Below are 22,693 nucleotides of genomic sequence, written 5' to 3'. Positions count from 1 at the left end.
TATTTTCCAAAAGTGACATAGAGAGTCAGCTAAGAAATATGAGGGGGTGTAAACCCCCAAAAAGGGCCAGGAATTGAGCATACTAAGCAAAACTATCAAAGATCAGAAGTTATTCCCTGGACAGAGTAGTGATGGCTGTGAAATAAAAAATGATGACCAAAGAGACCTAATAAGGGCAGAAGACCAGTGGTAAAAATGTGAAAAGTATCCAACAAAATTTGACACTAGCCAAAGAGATTCCCAGCAAAAATGCCAGAAGCATTCTTAAACTAGTGTGCCACCTACACTATGCTAACTTACTCTTCTCATATCTCCGTCGCTACTCTCTACAATTTCACAATTAAACCGGGGCAATACAGGAAATCACTATCAGTCTCTATCAGTCTTTTTGCTTCCATGTTTATTTTTATTTGTTTGGAGATGCGTTGTATCCAAATTGTGCATTAATATAGGGCTTTGGTGGTTTTTGTTTTTATAATTGTAGGTACTAGTGTCTGTATTCTCACAAATAGAGAAGACTAATATTGCAGACCTGGTGACAGCTCTGATTGTCCTTTTGGTTGTATCCATTGTTAAAGAAATAAATCAGCGCTTCAAAGACAAACTTCCAGTGCCTATTCCAATCGAATTCATTATGGTAATTGATCATTTTCAGACTCTGTCATAGCTACTCTACTGTTTATATGTTGTAAGTCCTTCACCATTTGTAGCTCAGGAAGTTTTAGTGGGGCAGAGGCCATCTCTGCAGTTTTCGGGCATAATGTTTAGCATGGTTTTATTTTCATTCAGAATTTAATAACTTCCTCTTATGATTTTGAGTTAATTTTTTCCATGTGAGACAAGGATAGTGCAGAGAGCAAGACCCTTGACAAAATGTCGTGTTAGAGCCGTTTGAATTTAGCTGTGGTTCTCAATCCTGGTGGCATGTTAGAATTGCCTCCGAATTTCTTAAAAAGTAACAAAGCCTGGGCTGGAGTTCTTACTTAACAGGTACAGAAGTGGGTTTTGGCAATTTATTTTTCTTCAAAGCAAGACTCTTACTTGCATCTCACATTTCTAACTTGGGCCATTTGCAACTTTGCAGACCGTGATCGCAGCAGGTGTATCCTATGGCTGTGACTTTAAAAACAGGTTTAAAGTGGCTGTGGTTGGGGACATGAATCCTGGGTAAGTGTGTCTTCGATGATGGCATCACCATGCACTAAGCAGAGAGTTAGCAGTAGTGACAGGAGAGGTACAATCCGAACTGCAGGTCAGCCTGCAGGTAACCCTCATCAGAATCCTCCCTGCACCCTGCATCCCTAAGGAAGGCTCACTGCTTTCCTTTTAGGAAGGTGCTACAAAGAAAGGCAGGGTGTGCAGCTCTTTTTTTTTTTTTTTTTTTTTTTTTTTTGGCCTCCCCACAGTGAATGCAGTTCTTAATATCAGAAGGCTTCTCCTTGTGGAAGAACTCACAAACAAGACAAGCAGGGACACAGACCAGTAGAAACTCACAGGAAAGTAAAAGTTAGCAAAGTAGTGAAAGTCTAAAAATAAGCAAAGTAAGGCCAGACGCGGTGGCTCATGCCTGAAATCCCAGCAGTTTGAGAGGCCAAGGTGGGAGGATCACTTGAGCCCGGGAGTTCAAGACCAGTCTGGGCAACACAGCAAGGCCCCCATCTCTTGTTTTTTTAAAAATATATAAATAATACCATAAAGAAAAATAGGCAAAGTAAACTGCTTCTCCTCTTAAAGAAACATCGAGTGAAACCAGATTTCCTTGTCCATAAATTACTATAAACAATATGTAATGCTTTGTTTGAAGTTACTGGAGCCAAGTTCTGAAAGTTCAAAGAAGACACTGAAGGAACACAGGCACTCCACGTGAGCAGTCCAGATAGGCACACTCTGTCCTTTCTCCCGATCAGATTCAAAACAAGGGCAGAGCAACTTTTCCCACTACAAAAGGATGAGAAGTCCAGTTTGTACAAGAATTTTAAAATGTATTTCATTACATTCAGTGGATTGAGAAGGAAGATCATTTTGTGTTGTTTTTTCTAACCACAGCATCAGTTTCTTCCACCTTACCAAGGAAAAGGTGTTTTCCTGTTTTGTTTTGTTTTGTTTTGTTAAAAGACTTCCCTCCCTCTCTATGCTTAACAAATATTTGAGAATTCGAGAAATCAACATTTATATGTACTTTTTTACTTTAAAACAGCCAAATTCTTTTAAAGGCAAATATATGTACTTTTTATTTTTTTAAAGAAAAAAAATTTTTTTATTACCAGATCTTCGTGTGTTACATTTCACGAATCTCAAGCATCACTTTTAATTTTTAAAGTTTTAAAGTGGAAATTAGGCTGAAACTGAACGACTGTTTCTAGGGTTTCCTTCTATTCTGCCACTTTGAAGTGATTTCACTTTACTTAAATGTCTTGGGAGACATAAACCAAATAGAAAAAATGAATACTTGCAAAACCAAACAGGATCTTGTCAGAAGGGCTTGGAAAATAAAAGATAAACTTAAGATCACTGAGTTACACCTTAAATACCTCAACAACAGTCTTATTTAGTGAATGTATTTTCAACGTCAGTGTATCTCTCTCCACAGTGTGTAGGGTGTGGCAACGAGTAACCATTACATTCAATAGAGTAGCAGTGTAACCTAGTAGGTAAGCTCCAGTGTTCTAGAGGCAGAGTACCTGAGATTTGATTCTGACTCACTTTTTGAGCTTGAGCACATTACCAAAAACTCTGTGCCTCAATGTTCTTGGCTGTAAAAATGAGGCTAAAAATAATAGCTATCAAGTAGGATTCTTTTAAGAGTTGAGTGAGTTAATACATGTAACATGCTTAAGTGCCTGACTTACAATAAATGTTCAAATTACACTACTATTGTTAACTAGTTTAACACCTAAATTAGGTAGCAAGCACTTGAGCTTTTTATGCTCCATTTTTTTTCTGGGTGATGATTGAGTAGGTATTTTAAGTTTTTGTTGATTGCAAATAGACTATAACTGGAAGGTAGTGATTATTAATTATTGCTAACCTACTGTTCATGAGTATGTCACCTTAGAAGTTATTTTGCAAAGTCTCATACACTAAATACAAATAATTTGGCTGAAGAAAAGTGCTCATTGAAACAGTAAAGGAAACACAAGGAGTATATTCAGATTCCAGAGGGATCCTATAATAATAGCTAACAGGCACTTTGTGTTTTACAGTGTGTAAATAGTATTTGCATTTATTATTTGACCCTCCCACTAAGCTGTGAAGAAAAGAGAACAAGGACGGGCGCCATGGCTCACGTCTGTAGTCCCAGCACGTTGGGAGGTCGAGGCGGGTGAATCACTTGTGGTCAGGAGTTCGAGACCATCCTGGCCAAGATGGCAAAACCCTGTCTCTACTAAAAATACTAAAATTAGCTGGGCGTGGTGGCACGCACCTGTAGTCCCAGCTACTTGGGGGGCTGAGGCGGGGAGATCTCTTGAGCCTGGACAGTGGAGGTTGCAGTGAGCTATGCACTCCAGCCTGGGAAAGAGGAGACCCCATCTCAAAAAAAACAGAGAACAAATGTTATTATCCTCGCTCTGCAAATGAGGAAATTGTGACTCGGGAAGGGCAAGTGGCAGAGCCAGGAAATGAACCCAAGTCTTTAGACTGTAAATCTTCATCACATCATTCTGTCTATGGTGTTCAGAGACCAGAACAAAAGAATAATAAGATCCTGGTTATTAAAAAACAAAAACATTCCAAGCTAACTTTTGGATTTATAATGGCATCAGATATAATAGTACTTCTTCAAAATTATGGTAAAATAGTACTTCTTCAAAATTAGAGATAAAAATGTATTACCATAGATATTCACAAAATGTGGAACAGCAATTCAGAAAGAGTTGATTGGACCTAATTAACCCACTTCCAATAAGTCTGATGTCAGAAATATATGCTTATAGGAGTGGAACATTTTAGTAAATTGATGTTGAGTTTAAGATACATGCACCTTTTATGATACAATTAGTAAATATAATTGAACTGGTCTACGTTCATAAGGCTTAAGCACAGAAGTACGCCCTGTGAGTTGAAGGTTTCTCTGACATATATCACCTTAAAGAGAAACCTACTCTCCATTAGGGTCATGGTTGCCTCTAGCATTTCTGTGAAGTGCAGGGCAGAGTCCAAGGCCCATCTCTTTGCCAGGAGTTTTCCATGAAAGGTTATTATTATCAATGGAAAGAAGACTTTTTTGCTTTCCTTGTCTCACAATTGTGTTTGCTCAAAGGACTTCATGTATGGATAACTATTGGGAGCATTTTGAGTGATGCTTTGCAGCCCAGTGTAACAATACAAGTGGAATAGAAGACATTTTGCAGGAAGCTTATTAAGAATACACACGCACATTATAGTGTGGTTTTACTGGCAAAATCATATCTGATTTACCACTATCCTTGGATTGAATTTGCAGTCTTTTACCAAATTCAGGCAGTGTTGCTTTTCAGCATTAAGAAAGCAGATTGCAAAATTGTTAGTGGAGCTAAATTCTCGTTAATCATACTCCAAAGTGAGACACAACTCAGCCTAGATTGCATTCATTCATTGATTTGCCCAATGGTTATATCAGTTTATAAATTGATTGGTGACATTCAGACTTGCTTAATTTCAATTTTAGATTTCAGCCCCCTATTACACCTGACGTGCAGGCTTTCCAAAACACCATAGGAGATTGCTTCGGCATCGCAATGGTTGCATTTGCAGTGGCCTTTTCAGTTGCCAGCGTCTATTCCCTCAAATACGATTATCCACTTGATGGCAATCAGGTAAGTAAACAAACTACACTGGGTCTCACTGGGCAACTTTAAATAATATTTTGCACACATAATATCAATGGTGCCACTTCTGAAAAAGGTTCCTTCTTGTCTTCCTGTCAGGAGTTAATAGCCTTGGGATTGGGTAACATAGTCTGTGGAGTATTCAGAGGATTTGCTGGGAGTACTGCCCTCTCCAGATCAGCAGTTCAGGAGAGCACAGGAGGCAAAACACAGGTATGTCAAGATCTTTGCTGCAAGCACTGTCCTAGCGTTAGTAACTAGGAAATTCAAGCCAGGGGAAAAGTTGAGTTGGTGATGATAATTTTTTTATCCTCACAGATTGCTGGGCTTATTGGTGCCATCATCGTGCTGATTGTCCTTCTAGCCATTGGATTTCTCCTGGCGCCTCTACAAAAGGTAACACTGTCTTTGGATAGCATCTCTACTTTTAGTGGTAAATCAAGGACCCCGGTTCTTAAATTCTGAAAGCACAAACTAAACTAGGGGAAATGAGGTAATGACAAACTCTCAAGTACTCTTCTTAGCCAATACTCTGTATGAGCCAAAAATATTTCTTTTCCCCTGGCAACATGTTCTGAATGTTAGGAACACAGATGCCCAACCTGCCTTATCTCCTCTACACTTTGCATGTGCATAGCCCCAGATAGAATTAATGTTGAAATAGGAGGGCACCCTGGCACCACACTTTCAACATGCATGGACTGAGTAGAGGTTTTCTTAAAGGTTAAGGTAATCAGGCCCTCTATCTAATTCAGAGAATGGCCCTACCAGCCACACAACTCATTCTTAGGAACACACCCTGAAGCTTCTAGAACTTTGGTTTAACTCCAAGACCAACACTGTTGGATTGTGGGATGGGAGTGAACAGCCAGCACAGACCTCCCAGCCCTACTCTCATGCTCCTCTGCGTATAAGCTTGAGGGTTTAGTTGAATACTTTGTAAACTGCTGCAGCACTCAGATATAAAACATACCATCAGACCCTGGAAAGCAAAGGCTCTCTAGGAAACAAGATGACAGTAAATACATTGTTCCTTGTGGTTTTAATATAATTTTGAGGTGGTACATGGGGCCCTGTTGACCTCCTTCTAATCCTGGCTCTGCTACTTATTATCTGTGTGATTTTGGGCAAATTACTTAACCTTGCTGAACCTCAAGCGCCACATTTGTAAAATAGAAAGGGAAATAATACCCACTACACAGAGTGACTATAAAAATAAATAAGATCATGTATGTGAACTACTTAGCTGAGGGTTTGGCATATGATAAATACTTGATAAATGATAATCATTATTGTTAATAATATTATTATTCTACATTGTATTACACTCCTGGCTATAAAAGACATAGAGATATGATACAGCCCACAAATGTCTATTGGCTGTTACCTAGGCCTTTTTTCCTCGTTGGTTGGTAGCCGAATGGTGACTTTGGTCCCAGGTTGCTGGATTCCCAGTGTGGTCATCTCAAAAAGCTCAATGGCCAAATCCATCTTCAAGCAGGGCAGAGAACAATTTGCCAAAAATATGCATTCTCCATAGGCTATACTTCTGATTTCAAAATAAGTGGCATAAAAGGAATGAAAAAGTCACCACTAAAGAAATAGAAGAATGTTATCTCAATAAAAATAAACGCACACACACTCACCCCTACAGAGAGAACTCCACCCTCTCATGCTTCTCCCCGGGTGTAAACTTGAGTTCTACCTAGCCCACATCAATTTGGAGACACTAAAGAAATAATTACCAAATCTTGTCCAAGATTTAATCAAAGCCCCTTTTATAAAGGGTCCTGTGATATGTTCTTTTTAGGCCATTGTGGTCAGGAATGTCTTTGTTTCAAACACCTAAATAACTATTTGCTTCTTTTTATCATATGAAGGCAAAATAACCCATAATAAAAGCTCATAATAGGTATTTATTGAGTGCTCACTGCCTGTCAGCAGAGCTCTAAGCATTTTCTCTTCATTTAATCCTTTATATCAAATGCAGTATGAATACCAGATTACTGCGGAAATTATCCCCCTTTCCTTTCTATGATTTCTTAATGCTCTGTAATCTTTACTTTAAAAGTAATCTGTTGTATATGTATGTCATCGTAAATTATTTCAAATTGTTTTTCCGTAGAATACTGACTAGGTGGGAAATAATGCCCAATGAAAAAAAAAAAAAGTCTCTTCGCACAGGTGTCTCTTGACATATTTTATACTTAGAGAATTAAAAGTCCTGCAAAATGGAGAGGCCCATTGTACAGTCCTCTGACTTCTTCGCCTAGCTACCACAATGGCGACATCTTACATAGCTGTAGTACAATATCAGTACTATACATTAGTATAGTATGTTAAGTAGATTACAGACCTTATTCAATTTTCACCATTTTTTAACTGGCATTCACTTGTGTGCCAAATTTTTAAAAAGTCACTTAAGACCATATTTCTTCTAAACTGTGACCTCTATTCTCACAGTTAGTAAAATTAATTGCTTAGATATTATATTATAAGGATTACCTGTGAAAATTAGAAATAGGCAGATCAGTTCAACTGTCCTCAAGATATAAAAATAAAAACTGTGTTTGCCTTTTCTTTGTACACTGTGTTTTCATGGTATAGCAGTATACAAATTCCATACTCCATTCAGAATAAAATAAATTGGCAGGGGGAACAGGACGGTGAGGGGCATGTTCCTACAATTACGATAAAATCCAAAGAACGAAGAGAATATACTTAGCTATTCAGCATTTTTCACCTTAACTATCACAATTCCTGCAAGATAAAAGATCACATTCTGGCTGTGGAAGAATTGGAAGCCTGAAGCGTGGCTGTAGGGACTAGTACTGGCCTGGGAAATATTCATTCATTGGCTCAGCCACTCATTCACTGACTAATTTTAAAGCCCCTCCTGTATGCATTTAACATAGTAGGTGCTGGGGATATAGCAGGAACTAGATAGATATGTTTCATGCTGTCCCAGAAAGCCCGCCTCAAGTCATCTCATTCCAGGACCTCAAGCTCCCCAAGCTTTTATTTTTTTTTTTAACAAAGAGCAACCCCCATCTCCTTGACTCCAATAAACAAACACACATTAGACTGTCTCTGCTTGGGAGGAATTTATTTCAAATGTTTGTCTGTCATAGGTCTGAAGGTCTGCCTTTCTCTGTCCCAAGGTGCAGGCTACTAAACGCCATCAGATCATCTATCTCATAATCACAAGAGCAGCCTAGGCCTTGTCACTGTTGTGGGGACAAAGTCATTCATAGGAACAGGTCAGAGTCCCAGTTCTGGTGTGTCGTGCATGGCATCGCACACCGGAAAAGGGTGTAATGCTTTGATTTGCTTTGAGGCCCTTTAAAGCACACACTTATCTATAGCCTTCACCTTTGCTTCCCTATGGTTTATTTCATTAACTTAAAGTACATCTGATGTTTGTGTTTTTCACAGTCCGTCCTGGCAGCTTTAGCACTGGGAAACTTAAAGGGAATGCTGATGCAGTTTGCTGAAATAGGCAGATTGTGGCGAAAGGACAAATATGATTGTGTAAGTAGAGGCAATAGTATTTGAAAGAGAGATAAATCACAATAGCATTTTAATGCTAATGTGAAATGCATGTTTATATTGTAAACTAAGTGAAATTTTGTTTCTATATATCCGTTCAAAAAAACCTTAGTTTGTTTTATTTGCTATTTTTAAATTGCATATTCTAATGGTCATTTTCTGGGACTTTAATTTTTTTAATGGCTACTTTTAATTTAAAAGAATGGGCCCCATGAAACACTAGTCTAGAACTTCCTTAGGCCTATTCTAAAAGTTCTTGCAGTAATCCCAAGTACCACAGAAACTCTCTGAATTTAGGGTACGCATGGCCTCTGTTCTTCATTACATAATGTTTTTGTTTCCACGAATCTGTGAAGAACTTATTTTCTGAACATTGCTTTTGGAAATACTCTCATTTGGAAAGGTTCCCCCTTGCTCTCACATGCTTTGCTATTTTAACAGGGTCAAAGTCTGTAGTGTAAAAATGCCTGTTAACATACCCTTAGGTATTTAAAGATCATAACTAGTAAACTACACTTGGTTTACTTTTGTGGGGTGTTTTAACACCCTTTTGGCATGCTAAAATTCTTATAAAGATAGCAACCACTAATTAAATCAACAGACCAAGAGTAAAACATTAGTATAAGCTCTACCAGTTAATTTGCTGATTTTTTTTTTAAGAGATAGGATCTCCCTCTGTCACCCAGGCTGGAGTGCAATGGTGCCATCCTAGCTCACTATAACCTCAAACTCCTGGGCTCAGGCAATCCCTCTGCCCCAGCCTCCTGAGTAGCTATGACTACAGCTGCACACCACCATCCTCAGCTATTTTTTTTTATTTTTTGTAGAAGCAGATTCTCACTATGTTGCCCAGGCTAGTCTTGAACTCCTGGCCTCAAGTGATCCTCCCACCTCAGCCTCCCAAAGTGCTGACATTACAGGTGTGAGGCTTCACGCCCAGTCTAATTTGCTGATTTTAATGAACAGCAGCTGGTTCTATTAGGTTGGTGCAAAAGTAATTGCCGTTTTTGCAATTATAATTATCACTGTGACAGATAATTCCATTTCCTAAATGAGTTGGAGATGGGATTAGAAATAAGTACACTTTCTTTGAATCCTCTTATATTTGTGTGTGTTTTTGTGGCCCAGAACCTGAGCCAGCAGAAATGACCTCTTGGGAAAAGTGTCTTCTGTGCACTTTGCTCCCTGGCCCAAGATGACAACTTTCAATTTCCACCACCTCTGGCAAATTTTTAAATTTTTTTTATAGGGACAAGGTCTCACTGTCTCTACAAAAAAAAAATAAATAAAATAAAGTTTTTTTAAAAGACCCCGTCTCGACATTGTACTTTAATCAAAGTAAATTGTAGTGTATGTGTTGCTTTCTTTTCACAGTTAATTTGGATCATGACCTTCATCTTCACCATTGTCCTGGGACTCGGGTTAGGCCTGGCAGCTAGTGTGGCATTTCAACTGCTAACCATCGTGTTCAGGACCCAATTGTGAGTGCTCAAAGTGCTCTGCATCCTGGCAGGCTTGGACCTGCCCAAATCAGAAGAGGAAAAAAAATGTCACTGGCTAAGAGAACAGTAGTTGGTTGATAGGTGTGCATTTCTATCAGGATGGGGCAGTTTATCCTCCCTCCAGTTGCTCATCTCAAGGCCTGAAGGGCAATAGCATGGCCCAGCTTTAGAACATCAGCCCAGGGAGGAGACTTGCTATTGGTCTGCTTCTGGCTTTGACTCCAGTTCAAATAAATCATATAAATCTCTGAGTCTCAGCTATAAACCAGAAGTAATTCTATTCCAAGCAGGTTTAATGTCTTTGCCTTGTACTTGTTAAACATGGAAATGTGTTACTGAGATTGTGAGATTCTTTCCATCTAGTGGATGGATTTCCTCTTTATAGGTTGTTAGATTGCCCTCGTACCTTTAAAATATGGAGCTGGATTAGAGAACTTCTCAAAGGCCCCTCTTACCTTAAAATTCCACAAAAGCCATTTGGAATTCTTGATTTTTAATAATCATTCAGTCCAAGCATCTTTTTAATTTTTATTTATTTATTTATTTATTTATTTATTTATTTATTTATTGTTTTTTGAGACAGACTTTCTCTCTTGTCGCCCAGGCCGGAGTGCAATGGTGTAATCTCGGCTCACTGCAACCTCTGCCTCCTGGGTTCAAGCAATTCTTCTACCTCAGCCTCCCAAGTAGCTGGGACTATAGGTGCCTGCCACTGGCTAATTTTTGTATTTTTACTAGAGACAGGGTTTCACCGTGTTGGCCAGGCTGGTTGGTGAATTCCTGACTTTGGGTGATCCGCCCGACTTAGCCTGCCAAAGTGCTGGGATTACAGTCATGAGCCATGGCGACCAGCCTTGATTTTTTAAAATCTCTGCCATGTAACATCACTACCATGTGGTTGCTCAGCCTATTTTGAATTACATGGTGTGACAGAAAAAGATGCTTCCTTGGGAACTAAGGAGTTCTAGAACAGAAATTGTTATCACAAAGTCAATCCCTGACTGATGGAATACATCCATATTGAAATACTCCCGAACTCTTTCATTTATTTGTATTTCATTCCATTTTTTACTGGGAACCCATCAAACATAGAGACAAACTGAATGGTCATAAGCAAGTCATTTTACTTTTCCATGTTCTCATCCATACAACTGGGTAATCATATCCACCTTACCTCATGGAATAACTGTGATATTCACAATCAAAATGGCAAAAGCATATGGAGTGCTTTGTAAACTGTAACATGACAAATGGGAGGCACTTTTTAGGTGCTGTGAGAGGACACAAAGATAAGTAAAACAAGGTGTTCACCTTCCAGAGTCTCTGATGGCATGATGATTCCCCAACCTTTTACATTTTGAAAAGTGAGCCTGCTTTGGTATGCTGGAAAAAAATCAGTGTTAGCCTTATAGGCTTAACAAACATACATGAATGATTTACTTGGTGTTTTTCTCCCTACAGTCCAAAATGCAGCACGCTGGCTAATATTGGAAGAACCAACATCTATAAGAATAAAAAAGATTATTATGATGTAAGGGAGATTCATTTTTTTCTTTGACTTGCTAAATGATATTAACTATGGATCTAATGGGCAACACCTAACAATGCTTCTCTGCCTTACAGATGTATGAGCCAGAAGGAGTGAAAATTTTCAGATGTCCATCTCCTATCTACTTTGCAAACATTGGTTTCTTTAGGCAGAAACTTATCGATGCTGTAAGGTTTGGGGTTATTTAATTTTTTTCCTTGTAATCTTACTGAATTCTGGGAATGTCATTGTTCTGTAAGGTCATTGTTGAGGCTGGGTTGTGTCACATATGTTGAGGTGGGGTTGTGTCAGTATTTTTTGTCCCACGTCCCAGAGCAGATGAAACTACCTTATGGGGAGTTTGTTAATAGGTTGGGAAATAAGCCTCTTCAGATGACATCTAATATAGAAGAATCCTTTTCTCAAATTCTGATGTAGAATAAAAGAAATTTACCAAGTTTTGGGCTGCTAGCTTTTAGTAGGTGTCATCCTACAGATTTTCTTTGGGCATCAACTTCAGAAACAATGAAGGAGCATTTAATATTTGACCGCATCCTCAAAGAGATTCAGTATAACAGTTGTAAATGAATAGTTAATACTGAATAACTATAAATACTGAGTGTCCCTGGCAAACTGGAGAGATGACGACAAGGAAGCAGTCTTGACAGTTAAGAAAAAAAGCTCAGTCCTCCCTCTTGAAACATGCCTTTGGTCTACTCTGTACCTTGCATACAGCCTCTGCCTTAAACCTTAACTATTATTATTAGTTTGATATGCATCTGATATTTTTCTACCAAGTTTTTTGTTGTTGTTTGCAAAATGAGATTATATTGTATATTTGGTTTTCTGTACTGCCCTTTTCGATTACTCTAGTAAACTTCCATCTAACTATATTTTTTGTCAAGGATTTTTTTTTTTTGAGACAAGGTCTCGCTTTGTCACCCAGGCTGGCATGATCACAGCTCACTGCAACCTCAAACTCCTGGGTTTGAGCAATCCCCCTACCTCAGCCCCCCAAGTAGATGAGACTCCAGGCATGTGCCACTACACCCCACTAAGTGCTAAGTTTTAAATCTTTTGTAGAGATGAGGGCTTGCTTTGTTGCCCAGGCTGGCCTTGAACTCGTGGCCTCACGGAATCCTCCCACCTCAGCCTCCCAAAGTGCTAGGATTAGAGGCTTCAGCCACCACGCCTGGCCAAGGATTTTTTATTACATAATTTGATCCTCCTCTCTTACTTATCTGTAACTAAATATTACAGCAATAAGAATTCATTAGTGTTGAAAAAAACAAAGATTAGCCTCAAATATAATACTAAAATTATAAAATAAAATTGTACAATAATAAATAACATACAATTATAAATTTTAATAAGATAAAAATTACATACAAGCAGAATACTTATGTAGGTGCAACTCGTACTCAATAAATAGAAAATAAGTAAAATAAAATTCCCTAAGAGTTGTGTAGGTTCCAAACACAAACAGATTCAAATAGAGTTTATGTCCATTCATGGATAATTTATGGATGAATCCTGGACTGTGTTATACAAAAGCTTTTGACTGTTGATAACTGCATACAGGTGGAGCAGACCATGGGTCTGACCCAATGTTCTGGCTGATGTTGTTTAAACCACTTTTAAATTTTGTCACAAATATTTTTATTATCTGTCCCAATCCCTCAAATCACTCCAGTTAAAGTTGTTAGAATTATGCTATATAAATAACAGAATATTCAGTACTCTTGTAACACAGCAATGGGTTTCTCAGGTTGGCTTTAGTCCACTTCGAATTCTACGCAAGCGCAACAAAGCTTTGAGGAAAATCCGAAAACTGCAGAAGCAAGGCTTGCTACAAGTGACACCAGTAAGTTCCTTGACCACATTTCTATGCATTATAGCTAAAAGCTTAGTAAAGGATGATTCAAGGTGTTAGTTCCATTCCTTTAAATGAAATGCCAGATAAACAAGGGATTTCATGTGTCAATGACTGTTATATTTTAAAATGACATCCTTCTGAGGGTCTCCCTAAAATTTTTATTCTCCTGGGAAAAGTACCAAACACAATTGTCTACAATCTTGTTGTTGTTTGAGACAGTGTCTCGCTCTGTGGCCTAGGCTGGAGCGCAGTGGTGCGATCACAGCTCATTGCAGCCTTGACCTCCCAGACTCAAGCGACCCTCCCACCTCAGCCTCCCAAGTAGCTGAAACTACAAGCACATGTGCCACCATGCCTGGCTAACTTTTTTATTTTTGCAGAGATGGAGTCCTACCATGTTGCCCTGGCTGGTCTCAAACTCCTGGGCTCAAGTGATCCTCCCACCTCAGTTTCCTAAAGTGCTGGGATGACAGGCATGAGCCACCACACCTAGTCCAATCCCATCGTTTGGCTCAACTCAGAATCAGTGCTTCTGAAACTCACTGGCTCTCTCTGACATACACAATGTTTTTCTTGGTCACAGTTTTCATACTTGTTATCCTCTCCTGCAGAAAGGATTTATATGTACTGTTGACACCATAAAAGATTCCGACGAAGAGCTGGACAACAATCAGATAGAAGTACTGGACCAGCCAATCAATACCACAGACCTGCCTTTCCAGATTGACTGGAATGATGATCTTCCTCTCAACATTGAGGTCCCCAAAATCAGCCTCCACAGCCTCATTCTCGACTTTTCAGCAGTGTCCTTTCTTGATGTTTCTTCAATGAGGGGCCTTAAATCGGTAATTTCTTTGTTTTTAATGGAAACAACCAATCAATGACTAAAGGTAAAAAAACAAAAAAAAATTGTATTTGTGGGCTGGGCACAGTGGCTCATGCCTGTAATCCCAGCACTTTGGGAGGCCGAGGTGGGTGGATCACCTGAGGTCAGGACTTCGAGACCAGCCTGGCCAACATGGCGAAGCCCCGTCTCTACTAAAAATACAAAAATCAGCTGGGTGTGGTGGCGTGCACCTGTAATCCCAGCTACTTGGGAGGCTGAGGCAGGAGAATGGCTTGAACCTGGGAGGTGGCAATTGCAGTGAGCCGAAATTGCACCACTGCACTCCAGCAATACAGTGAGACTCTGTCTCAAAAACAGCAACAAAAAAAACTGTATTTGTGGAAGGATGCTCCTTTAGGTAACATACATTTAATTAGAAGCAAATGATAATCTTAGAGTATTCCATGGAGGGAAAGGTGGTGTTCAGTGGACTCTTGAAAGGGCATTTTCCATGAGACTGGGTACTATATTGAAGGGAATCAAATCTACAGTTCTAATGTATGCTGAATCTGCTGGTGGACAACTATGCTCACGTTCCTTTCAAATTTCAATTCTGTGGTGTTCTCAAATCTTTGTGGGCACTGTGTCTAAATTATTCTGAAATCAGAGAAGATCTGGAAGAGTGGATCCTTTTGTTTTATCCTCATCCATTATAAGCTGATGAAATTTCACTTGGCTAAAACCCAAATAGATATATGAAAGAATAAATGTCACATGTGATTTCAAAACACGACTGAAACAATCAGATTGCAGTCTGTTTTCTTTCCACAGATTAATAACATTTCTAAAATAAATTAGTTTCTAACAGAAATGCAGAAACATATAAAAAGAAAATTTAAGAAATTCTACATCTTTCTCTCTTTTTCTTGGGTTTTCACAAAAATCTGCCCAAGTGAGAGCTGACCTAAGATAAGACCTATTAGGCATGGGTGAACTGGATACAAAATTAGAAAATGGAAGAATTTTTTTTTAATGTTAACATCATGTAACTCTCAAGTCTACTTGCGTTTTCTTTTCTTTTTTGGTTTTGGTTTTTGTTTATTTTAGCTTTTGATTACTTTAGCTTTTGTTTCTGCATTTTCACTCACACACACACATTTATTTTTTGGTTCTAGCAGTATAACACAAAGGACAGGGGCTCTAATTCTTAGTTAAGTGCCTAGAAGAGGTTCTGAAAGTGTTTACTGATGATGGCAATGACATTAATGATCATCTCACCTGATCAAACAATATAAGCTACTTTTCTTACTTTACATGATCTTACTCATATCACTACTGGTATTTGTTCTTAGCCTAGAGACCAGAAAAATGTATAAAGATTCATTGGTGCTAGATACATCCATTCATTGTGGACAAAAATCATTAGCAACTCATGGTCCATAGGTTCTTTTTTAAAACTTTTATGTAGCAAGAAAGCTCTAGTTGAGATCATCCCAAAGAAGACACTATTTTAAAATTAAATCAGAGTTGTTCTTACGAGTTTGAGACAGAACATTTTCCCATAATACTTCCTTCAAGAATGATCATTTTTAACTTCTTACTGAGGAGAAGGGCTCCTTTATTTGGGTTTATTTCTGTCACAGAGCCTTGTTTTTAACTTTAGTATCTTCTGACACTATTATCTCTTTTCAAAATGTTAAAGCTTCTAAAAGCAATATATCACCCGTAAGGTATAATTCTGATTGTTTTCTTTATATTTCTGACAAGTGAAACTGTTCCCTAAGGAAGATATACTTTTCTTTTTAACAGATTTTGCAAGAATTTATCAGGATCAAGGTAGATGTGTATATCGTTGGAACTGATGGTAAGTGGCTTTATTTTTGTTTTATGTTCTGACAATCACTTCAGGCTCACTGCCAACTCTCAATCTAGACAGCCTCTCCAAAGAATGAGTATTTTATATAGTCATGATGAAAATCTAATATGCAGCCAACCCAATAAAAATCCCTATGGAAACAGCATCTTTGTATTTTAGATATGTTGATACGTAATTAAATACATTCTACAATTTGAATCCTGATTTCATAGGCAACAAAGGAGGAACATGTTAACTATTTTTCACTCTAAACTTCCTGAAAAGGTAGCCTTGTTTTCTGTCTCTCTTCCTCCCTTCTCTTGCACAATCCAGCCCATAACAATTTGGTTGAGCTTCACCTGCTGATGAGACCATCCTTGCCAAGGTTATCAGCGATGTCCAGATTGTTAGGATTAACGGCCTTCATCTCAGGTCCCTCTGCAGCAGCTTACTTGAGCATCTGGCACTCTCTCTAGCATTTGTCTTTGAAACTCTCTCCCTCCCTGACTCTGGCAGGACAGTTCTGATTCACCTCCTACCTCTCAAACATCTCCTCAGGGTCTGACATTGGTTCTTCTCCCACTTTCAGTCTCCCCCAAGCTTCAACCGTACACTCTATACCATAGTTCTAATTCCACAGACTCTTTCTAGTCAATTTCCTACATGTTTATGATTTCATGTGCATCTACTTGTTAATGAATCCCCAAACTATACCTCCAGCCCAGGCCTTTCTTCTAAGCTGCAGACCAATGGACTCGACTGTGGACATCCCCAGGCACCTCAGATACACATTTTTAGAACTACGTATATGATTCCCCCTCCCAAAAATACTTCTTTCCTATCACAATCACTGCATCACTGCTTACCTAGTTTTCCAGATAGAAACCCTGAAACCATCACCAATTTCTCCTCTCCTTCCCTCTAGTCAATGAGTTACCAGGTCCTATAAATATTTCCTCTTAAATCAGTCTCTTCCTCTCCATTTCCAGAACTTTAATCTAGACCCTTCTCACTTCTCAACTAGGCCTTCTAGAAGGACTTTCTAACTAATATCCTTGTCCATCCCTATAATGCTCTCCCATCCCATTTTCTGAAAGAAGGCTTCTTCAGGAATTTTTCCGACAATAACTGAAAACATCCTTGCTTCCCCAGCCAGAGCACTGGGTCTTCAGACTGTTTGTATCTACAGAGTACGCACGTATCACATAATTTTGCAGTTCAGTTTCTGTCCCTACTAGACTATATGTCTTCCAGGGCAGGTATTGTTCCTGCTTACCTTCTTCCTGTCTCTTCCCTAGATCCTAGGACATGATGGGCATTCAGTAAAGACTTATTGAATACCTACTATTTATCAGGCACAGTTCTGGGTGCTGGGAATACAGCAGTGAATCTGACAAGCCTCTGTCCTCATGAAGCTTATAGTCTCATAGGAAAGCCACATAATAAACAAACAAAAGCATATTTCAGGTAGTGATAAGTGCTAAGAAAAAAGCAGAGTTAAGAAACAGAGGCTGGGAGCGGTGGCTCATGCCTGTAATCTTAGCACTCCAGAAAGCTGAGGCAGGCAGATCACTTAAGCCCCAGAGTTTGAGACTAGCCTGGGCAACATGGTGAAACCTCGTCTCTAAAAAAAAAAAAAATGTTAGCCGGGTGTGGTGGCATGTGCCTGTAGTCCCAGCTACTCAGGAGGTTGAGATGGAAGGATCGCTTGAGCCTGGGAGGTCGAGGCTGCGGTAAGCTGTGATCGTGCCACTGCACACTAGCCTGGGTGACAGAGCAAGACCCTGTCTCAAATCAAAAAAAAAAAAAAAAAAAAAAAAGAAAGAAAAGAAAGAAAGAAAGAAAAAGAAGAAAGAAAGAAGAAAGATGAAATAAGAAAGAAAGAGAAAAAAGAGAGAAAGAAAAAGAAAGAAAAGAAAAGAGAAAGAAAGAAAGAGAAAAAAGGAAGGAAGGAAGGGAGGGAGGGAGGCAGAAAGAAAAACTGGTGATCAGGGATGTCCAGCAATATGACATTTTGAGTACAGACTAGAACGAAGTGAGGCAGTCAACCTTGACAGTACTTAGGGGGAGCTTTTTAGGGAGAGGAGACAAGTGGTACACATGTCCTTCGAAAAGTATAAAATTGGCATCCTTAATCTCTCCGTTTCTACTGGATCCTGTCCCTAAAATATACAGACATATTCTAGTTTCAAGACTTTTTTAAAAAACTTTTAAGTTCAGGGGTACACATGCAGGTTTGTTACATAGGTAAACTCGTGTCATGGGGGTTTATTGTATAGATTATTTTGTCACCCAGATATTAAGCCTAGCACCCATTAGTTATTTTTCCTGATCCTTTCCCTCCTCCCACCCTTCACCCTCCGATAGGCCCCAGTGTGGGTTGTTCCCCTCCATGTGTCCATACGTTCTCATCATTTAGCTCCCACTTATAAGTGAGAATATGAGGTATTTGGTTTTCTGTTCCTGCATTACTTTGCTAAGGATAATGGCCTCCAACTCCATGTACCTGCAAAGGATATTTTTTTTTTAATTTTTTATATGTTTTTATATAGTATTCCATGGTATATATGTACCACATTTTCTTTATCCAGTCTATCATTGATGGGCATTTGAGTCCATGTCTTTGCTATTGTGAATAGTGCAGCAATCAATGTATGCATGCATGCGTCTTTATAAAAGAATGATTTATATTCCTTTGGGTATATACCCAGTAATGGAATTGCTGTGTCAAATGGTATTTTTGTCTTCAGCCCTGTGAGGAATCGCCACACTGTGCTTATACACTGTTGGTGGGAGTGAAAATTAGTTCAACCATTGTCAAGGCTTCCTTATAATTAAAAATATCCCCTTGATCCCAGAAACCTTTAATTTACTAACAATTTTACCCTTTCCTCATCATCCCAGATATTTTGGAAAGTATCTGTTCCTGCTGTCTCTGCTGCCTGGCATTCTTTTCTGTCTTTATCAAAGATTATCACCTTCCTTCCCATTGCATGCCACCCACTCCATCCCAGATCCTGGTGGCCACAGTGCCCTCCACGCTCCCTCTCCCTCTGTCACTGAAAGCTTCCTGTAAACAGAAGAATCCATCTTCATAACTGTGTACCTTCTCTTCCTCCACTTTTCTCCAAATCCTAGGCACGTTTAGACGGTATCTGCTCAAGTTTTCCCAGATACCCACCAAGAGGAAAATTTCTCAGAATTTTCATAGTACATGATCTATATCTCTCTTATATATTCAACAAAAAATATGAAGACATACTATGTGCTGGGAATTATTTTAAAACTAAGAAAACAATAAAGGAAAAAAACTAGATTGCTCCTTTCCCTCATTATTATACCACACGTTTTCTGTCAGTACTACAGGAATATATAAATGTTCTATCTTCCTTGAGGGCAAGATTCAGGTCTAATTTATCTTTTGATCTTTCTTATTACTCAGCCAGAGTTTTGCACATGGCAGACATAAGGTAATAGTTGGTTGAGTCATCTATGTAAATGAATGCTGTTTAGTGCCTACAAAAATGGGATTTCTCAAAGATGATTAGAGAGGTAAGTGGTAAGGAAGATGCTTTCTCATAAAACCCAGCAGCTTTGGGAAAATGGGCTACAATAAAGAACCACAGCATATCACTGGTCCATAAACATATGTTCCATTTTGGCAGAATCCCAAACTTTAATAAGAAGCCACACTTGATACTCTAATCATTAAGCAGGGAGATCAATTCACTAGGCTCCTGCCTAAATGAATTTTCTTCTAGGAACTACTGTTTTTCATTTGCTCCTTTGCCTTCCTCCTTTTTACATTAGGGCATTAAATTTTTTTTATTAGAAAGGTATTTGTTAGTTCCAAAAGACATTGTACTAAAGATAGACCGGTATTATACCACTGCAACCCACACACACTTAACCAAATGTCAATGAAACGCACATTTGCAAATGGAAGGTGAAATTACTAGCCTCAAGGGGAAACCGGTAGCCAAACAATTGTTTCTTCCTAAAAGTTATGTTTTTTTCTCTTCAGATGACTTCATTGAGAAACTTAACCGGTATGAATTTTTTGATGGTGAGGTGAAAAACTCAATATTTTTCTTAACAATCCATGATGCTGTTTTGCATATTTTGATGAAGAAAGATTACAGTACTTCAAAGTTTAATCCCAGTCAGGTATCAGCTCTTTGGTGACTTTCACAATTGCATAAGCAGCCATCTGCACTCCTTAAATTTCTCTTTTTCAACATTAAAAAAAATCAGCCCCTAATCCATATTTCCATTCTCTTTTTCTCAGGAAAAAGATGGAAAAATTGATTTTACCATAAATACAAATGGAGGATTACGTAATCGGGTATATGAGGTAAGATTCTTCAACAGGTTTATCTTCACCTAGACATCACAGCAAAAAAAACCCTTCAAAGTAGTGAGGCCACTTCCTGCATGTGGCAGAAAGTCCAGCACTTGCTTGAGCCTCTGTGCCTCATCCCTAGAAAACTGAAGCAATGCTAACCAATCTCACAGGGAGTTTTCAGGGAAAGAAACTCAGACCCGTACAAAAACAGGATGAAAAAATAGTGATAATAGATCTCCATTAATGCAATACTGAGCACATCTTCTTTTGTTTTTCAAACCACTTACAACAATGCTCTTATTCTGGCCCTGTAATAATCCACGTAGCAGGGAAGGTATTGCTCTTTCCATTTACAGGTGAATTAGCAATGAAAATGATAAGCGAATACACACCTCCCAATAGCCAGATGCTTGAGAAGTCCCTAGCACAGTGCCCAGTCAAGCAATGAAACAAGTTTCTATCCTTCCTTACTAGAGTGAGTTGCCAATTCAGCATTTAACTGGAGAGTCCCATTTCATTGTAGATGTTCATTTCTAGAACATTCAGTCCTTTAAAGCAATGTTTCTAGTTTGGGAAAAGTAGAATCACAAATTAAAATGGGTTTCTGCTGTAGGCCAGGTAGATGGCAGGTGTATTACATTCATTATCTCAATCCTTATAACAATATACAAAGAAGATATCTTCATTTTCCAAATGAAAAAAAAAAAAAGGAAACAGGCTCAGAGAGCTTAACTAATCTGCTTGAGGTCACATACCAAGTGACCCCAACAGGACTGCACTAAGATCTTTCTGATGACAAGATCTGTCTTCTGTTCTAGTACACCATCTCTATCCTCTAGTGAAAGACTTAACGGATTGAGGGACCAGAGAAAGAATTTAATGATTGTCTTCAAGCATGGCAGGCAGCTGGTGGTATTTCTCTTAGTTGAAAGGTCTCAAAAAAGGAATTTCTAGTCAAAATGAAAAAGAAATGTAGAGCATAAGATAAATCTGGAACATTATTAAGAGTGGTATCAAGTAGCAAAGGTCAGATGAAAAGGCCATTCTAGAAAATTGGATAGACCTGAGGTAAGAGGCGAATGTACATAAGCACCATGATTCTGTCTCCCAGGACTAGATTCCAGAGAAACCCAATAAAACTGGCACCTTGCCTGAGTACCTTATAAGAAAAGTCTCACACCAGAAACCCTCTCCTCAGTAATTGTATTCAGAATTGTCACCAAGTATTGGAGGATAAAGGGTAGGAACAGCATTTACCTCATGTCTGACCCAAACACTAGAACCAATTGTCTAACAAATGTAGCTAGCACAGTGGTGGAACTTGGCTTCCCCGTATTAAAAAAAAGAAATATTTAACACCAGCTCTTTGGTCTCAAGGAAGGTAAATCACCAGCTGTGGATAGGCCACCAGTGGTGACTGGGGTAACAGCTGAATATACCAGGCCAACACACATAGTCCTTTGGAATAAATGTGAAGAAAGATATTGCTACAACACACTGTACCATTACTTTAAGTTAGGCCTTTGAATTACAATGTGGTATCACATAGATTTATGTTAAACAAGCAGTGATGGAACGTACTTGATCATTAAAATTCAAGACAAAAAAAAACCTGTTAACTCTGGTAAATTCTAGCTCCTAAGATGTGATTATTGTAACAGACCTTGACGAGTATTTTAAAACAAGAACTTTCTGTCTTCTTCCAGGTGCCAGTTGAAACAAAATTCTAATCAACATATAATTCAGAAGGATCTTCATCTGACTATGACATAAAAACAACTTTATACCCAGAAAGTTATTGATAAGTTCATACATTGTATGAAGAGTATTTTTGACAGAATATGTTTCAAACTTTGGAACAAGATGGTTCTAGCATGGCATATTTTTCACATATCTAGTATGAAATTATATAAGTATTCTAAATTTTATATCTTGTAGCTTTATCAAAGGGTGAAAATTATTTTGTTCATACATATTTTTGTAGCACTGACAGATTTCCATCCTAGTCACTACCTTCATGCATAGGCTTAGCAGTATAGTGGTGCCACTGTTTTGAATCTCATAATTTATACAGGTCATATTAATATATTTCCATTAAAAAAATCAGTTGTACAGTGGATGTGTCTTGTTTTGTTAAATTTGTTAGCTTTCTGAAACATGCTTGCTGTGGGTCCTGTTATATAGTGGTCTGGCTGGAAACCTGCTACATGAGAATCTTCTAACAGAACCCCTGTAATCAGGCTTCTTTGCTCAGATTTTATGATTACCAGTTTTTTAAAGCATCCAACCTCCTATCCAGATTTTAAACACAATCCTTCTAATGTAATATCTGTACCTATATAGATTTAGTATGAAAACTATACAAGCTAAAAAATGAGAAAGCAAGGAAGGTGAAAAGAAAAGA

The 22,693-nt window shown here is 38.5% G+C and overlaps 1 protein-coding gene across 1 annotated transcript in view; it reads left to right on the top strand.

Annotated features, from left to right (window-relative positions):
* SLC26A3 (solute carrier family 26 member 3) overlaps window positions 1-22,453 on the top strand; it is a 29,275-nt gene extending 6,822 nt beyond the window's left edge. Inside the window, exons 6-20 of the mRNA XM_055114818.1 lie at window positions 485-637; window positions 1,085-1,167; window positions 4,649-4,796; window positions 4,908-5,021; window positions 5,127-5,204; window positions 8,244-8,339; window positions 9,732-9,838; window positions 11,321-11,390; window positions 11,483-11,575; window positions 13,156-13,251; window positions 13,875-14,108; window positions 15,899-15,953; window positions 19,969-20,111; window positions 20,233-20,298; window positions 21,996-22,453. Coding sequence (XP_054970793.1) covers window positions 485-637; window positions 1,085-1,167; window positions 4,649-4,796; window positions 4,908-5,021; window positions 5,127-5,204; window positions 8,244-8,339; window positions 9,732-9,838; window positions 11,321-11,390; window positions 11,483-11,575; window positions 13,156-13,251; window positions 13,875-14,108; window positions 15,899-15,953; window positions 19,969-20,111; window positions 20,233-20,298; window positions 21,996-22,019 — 1,560 coding nt within the window. The 3' untranslated portion in view covers window positions 22,020-22,453. The remainder of the gene's footprint in view (window positions 1-484; window positions 638-1,084; window positions 1,168-4,648; window positions 4,797-4,907; window positions 5,022-5,126; window positions 5,205-8,243; window positions 8,340-9,731; window positions 9,839-11,320; window positions 11,391-11,482; window positions 11,576-13,155; window positions 13,252-13,874; window positions 14,109-15,898; window positions 15,954-19,968; window positions 20,112-20,232; window positions 20,299-21,995) is intronic.
* Window positions 22,454-22,693: the final 240 nt, after the last annotated feature.

This window comes from Pan paniscus, chromosome 6 (genome assembly GCF_029289425.2).
Source record: "Pan paniscus chromosome 6, NHGRI_mPanPan1-v2.0_pri, whole genome shotgun sequence".
Classification (NCBI taxonomy): domain Eukaryota; kingdom Metazoa; phylum Chordata; class Mammalia; order Primates; family Hominidae; genus Pan; species Pan paniscus.
Note: the sequence above shows the minus strand (reverse complement) of the source record. Positions and strands in the feature narration are given on the sequence as shown.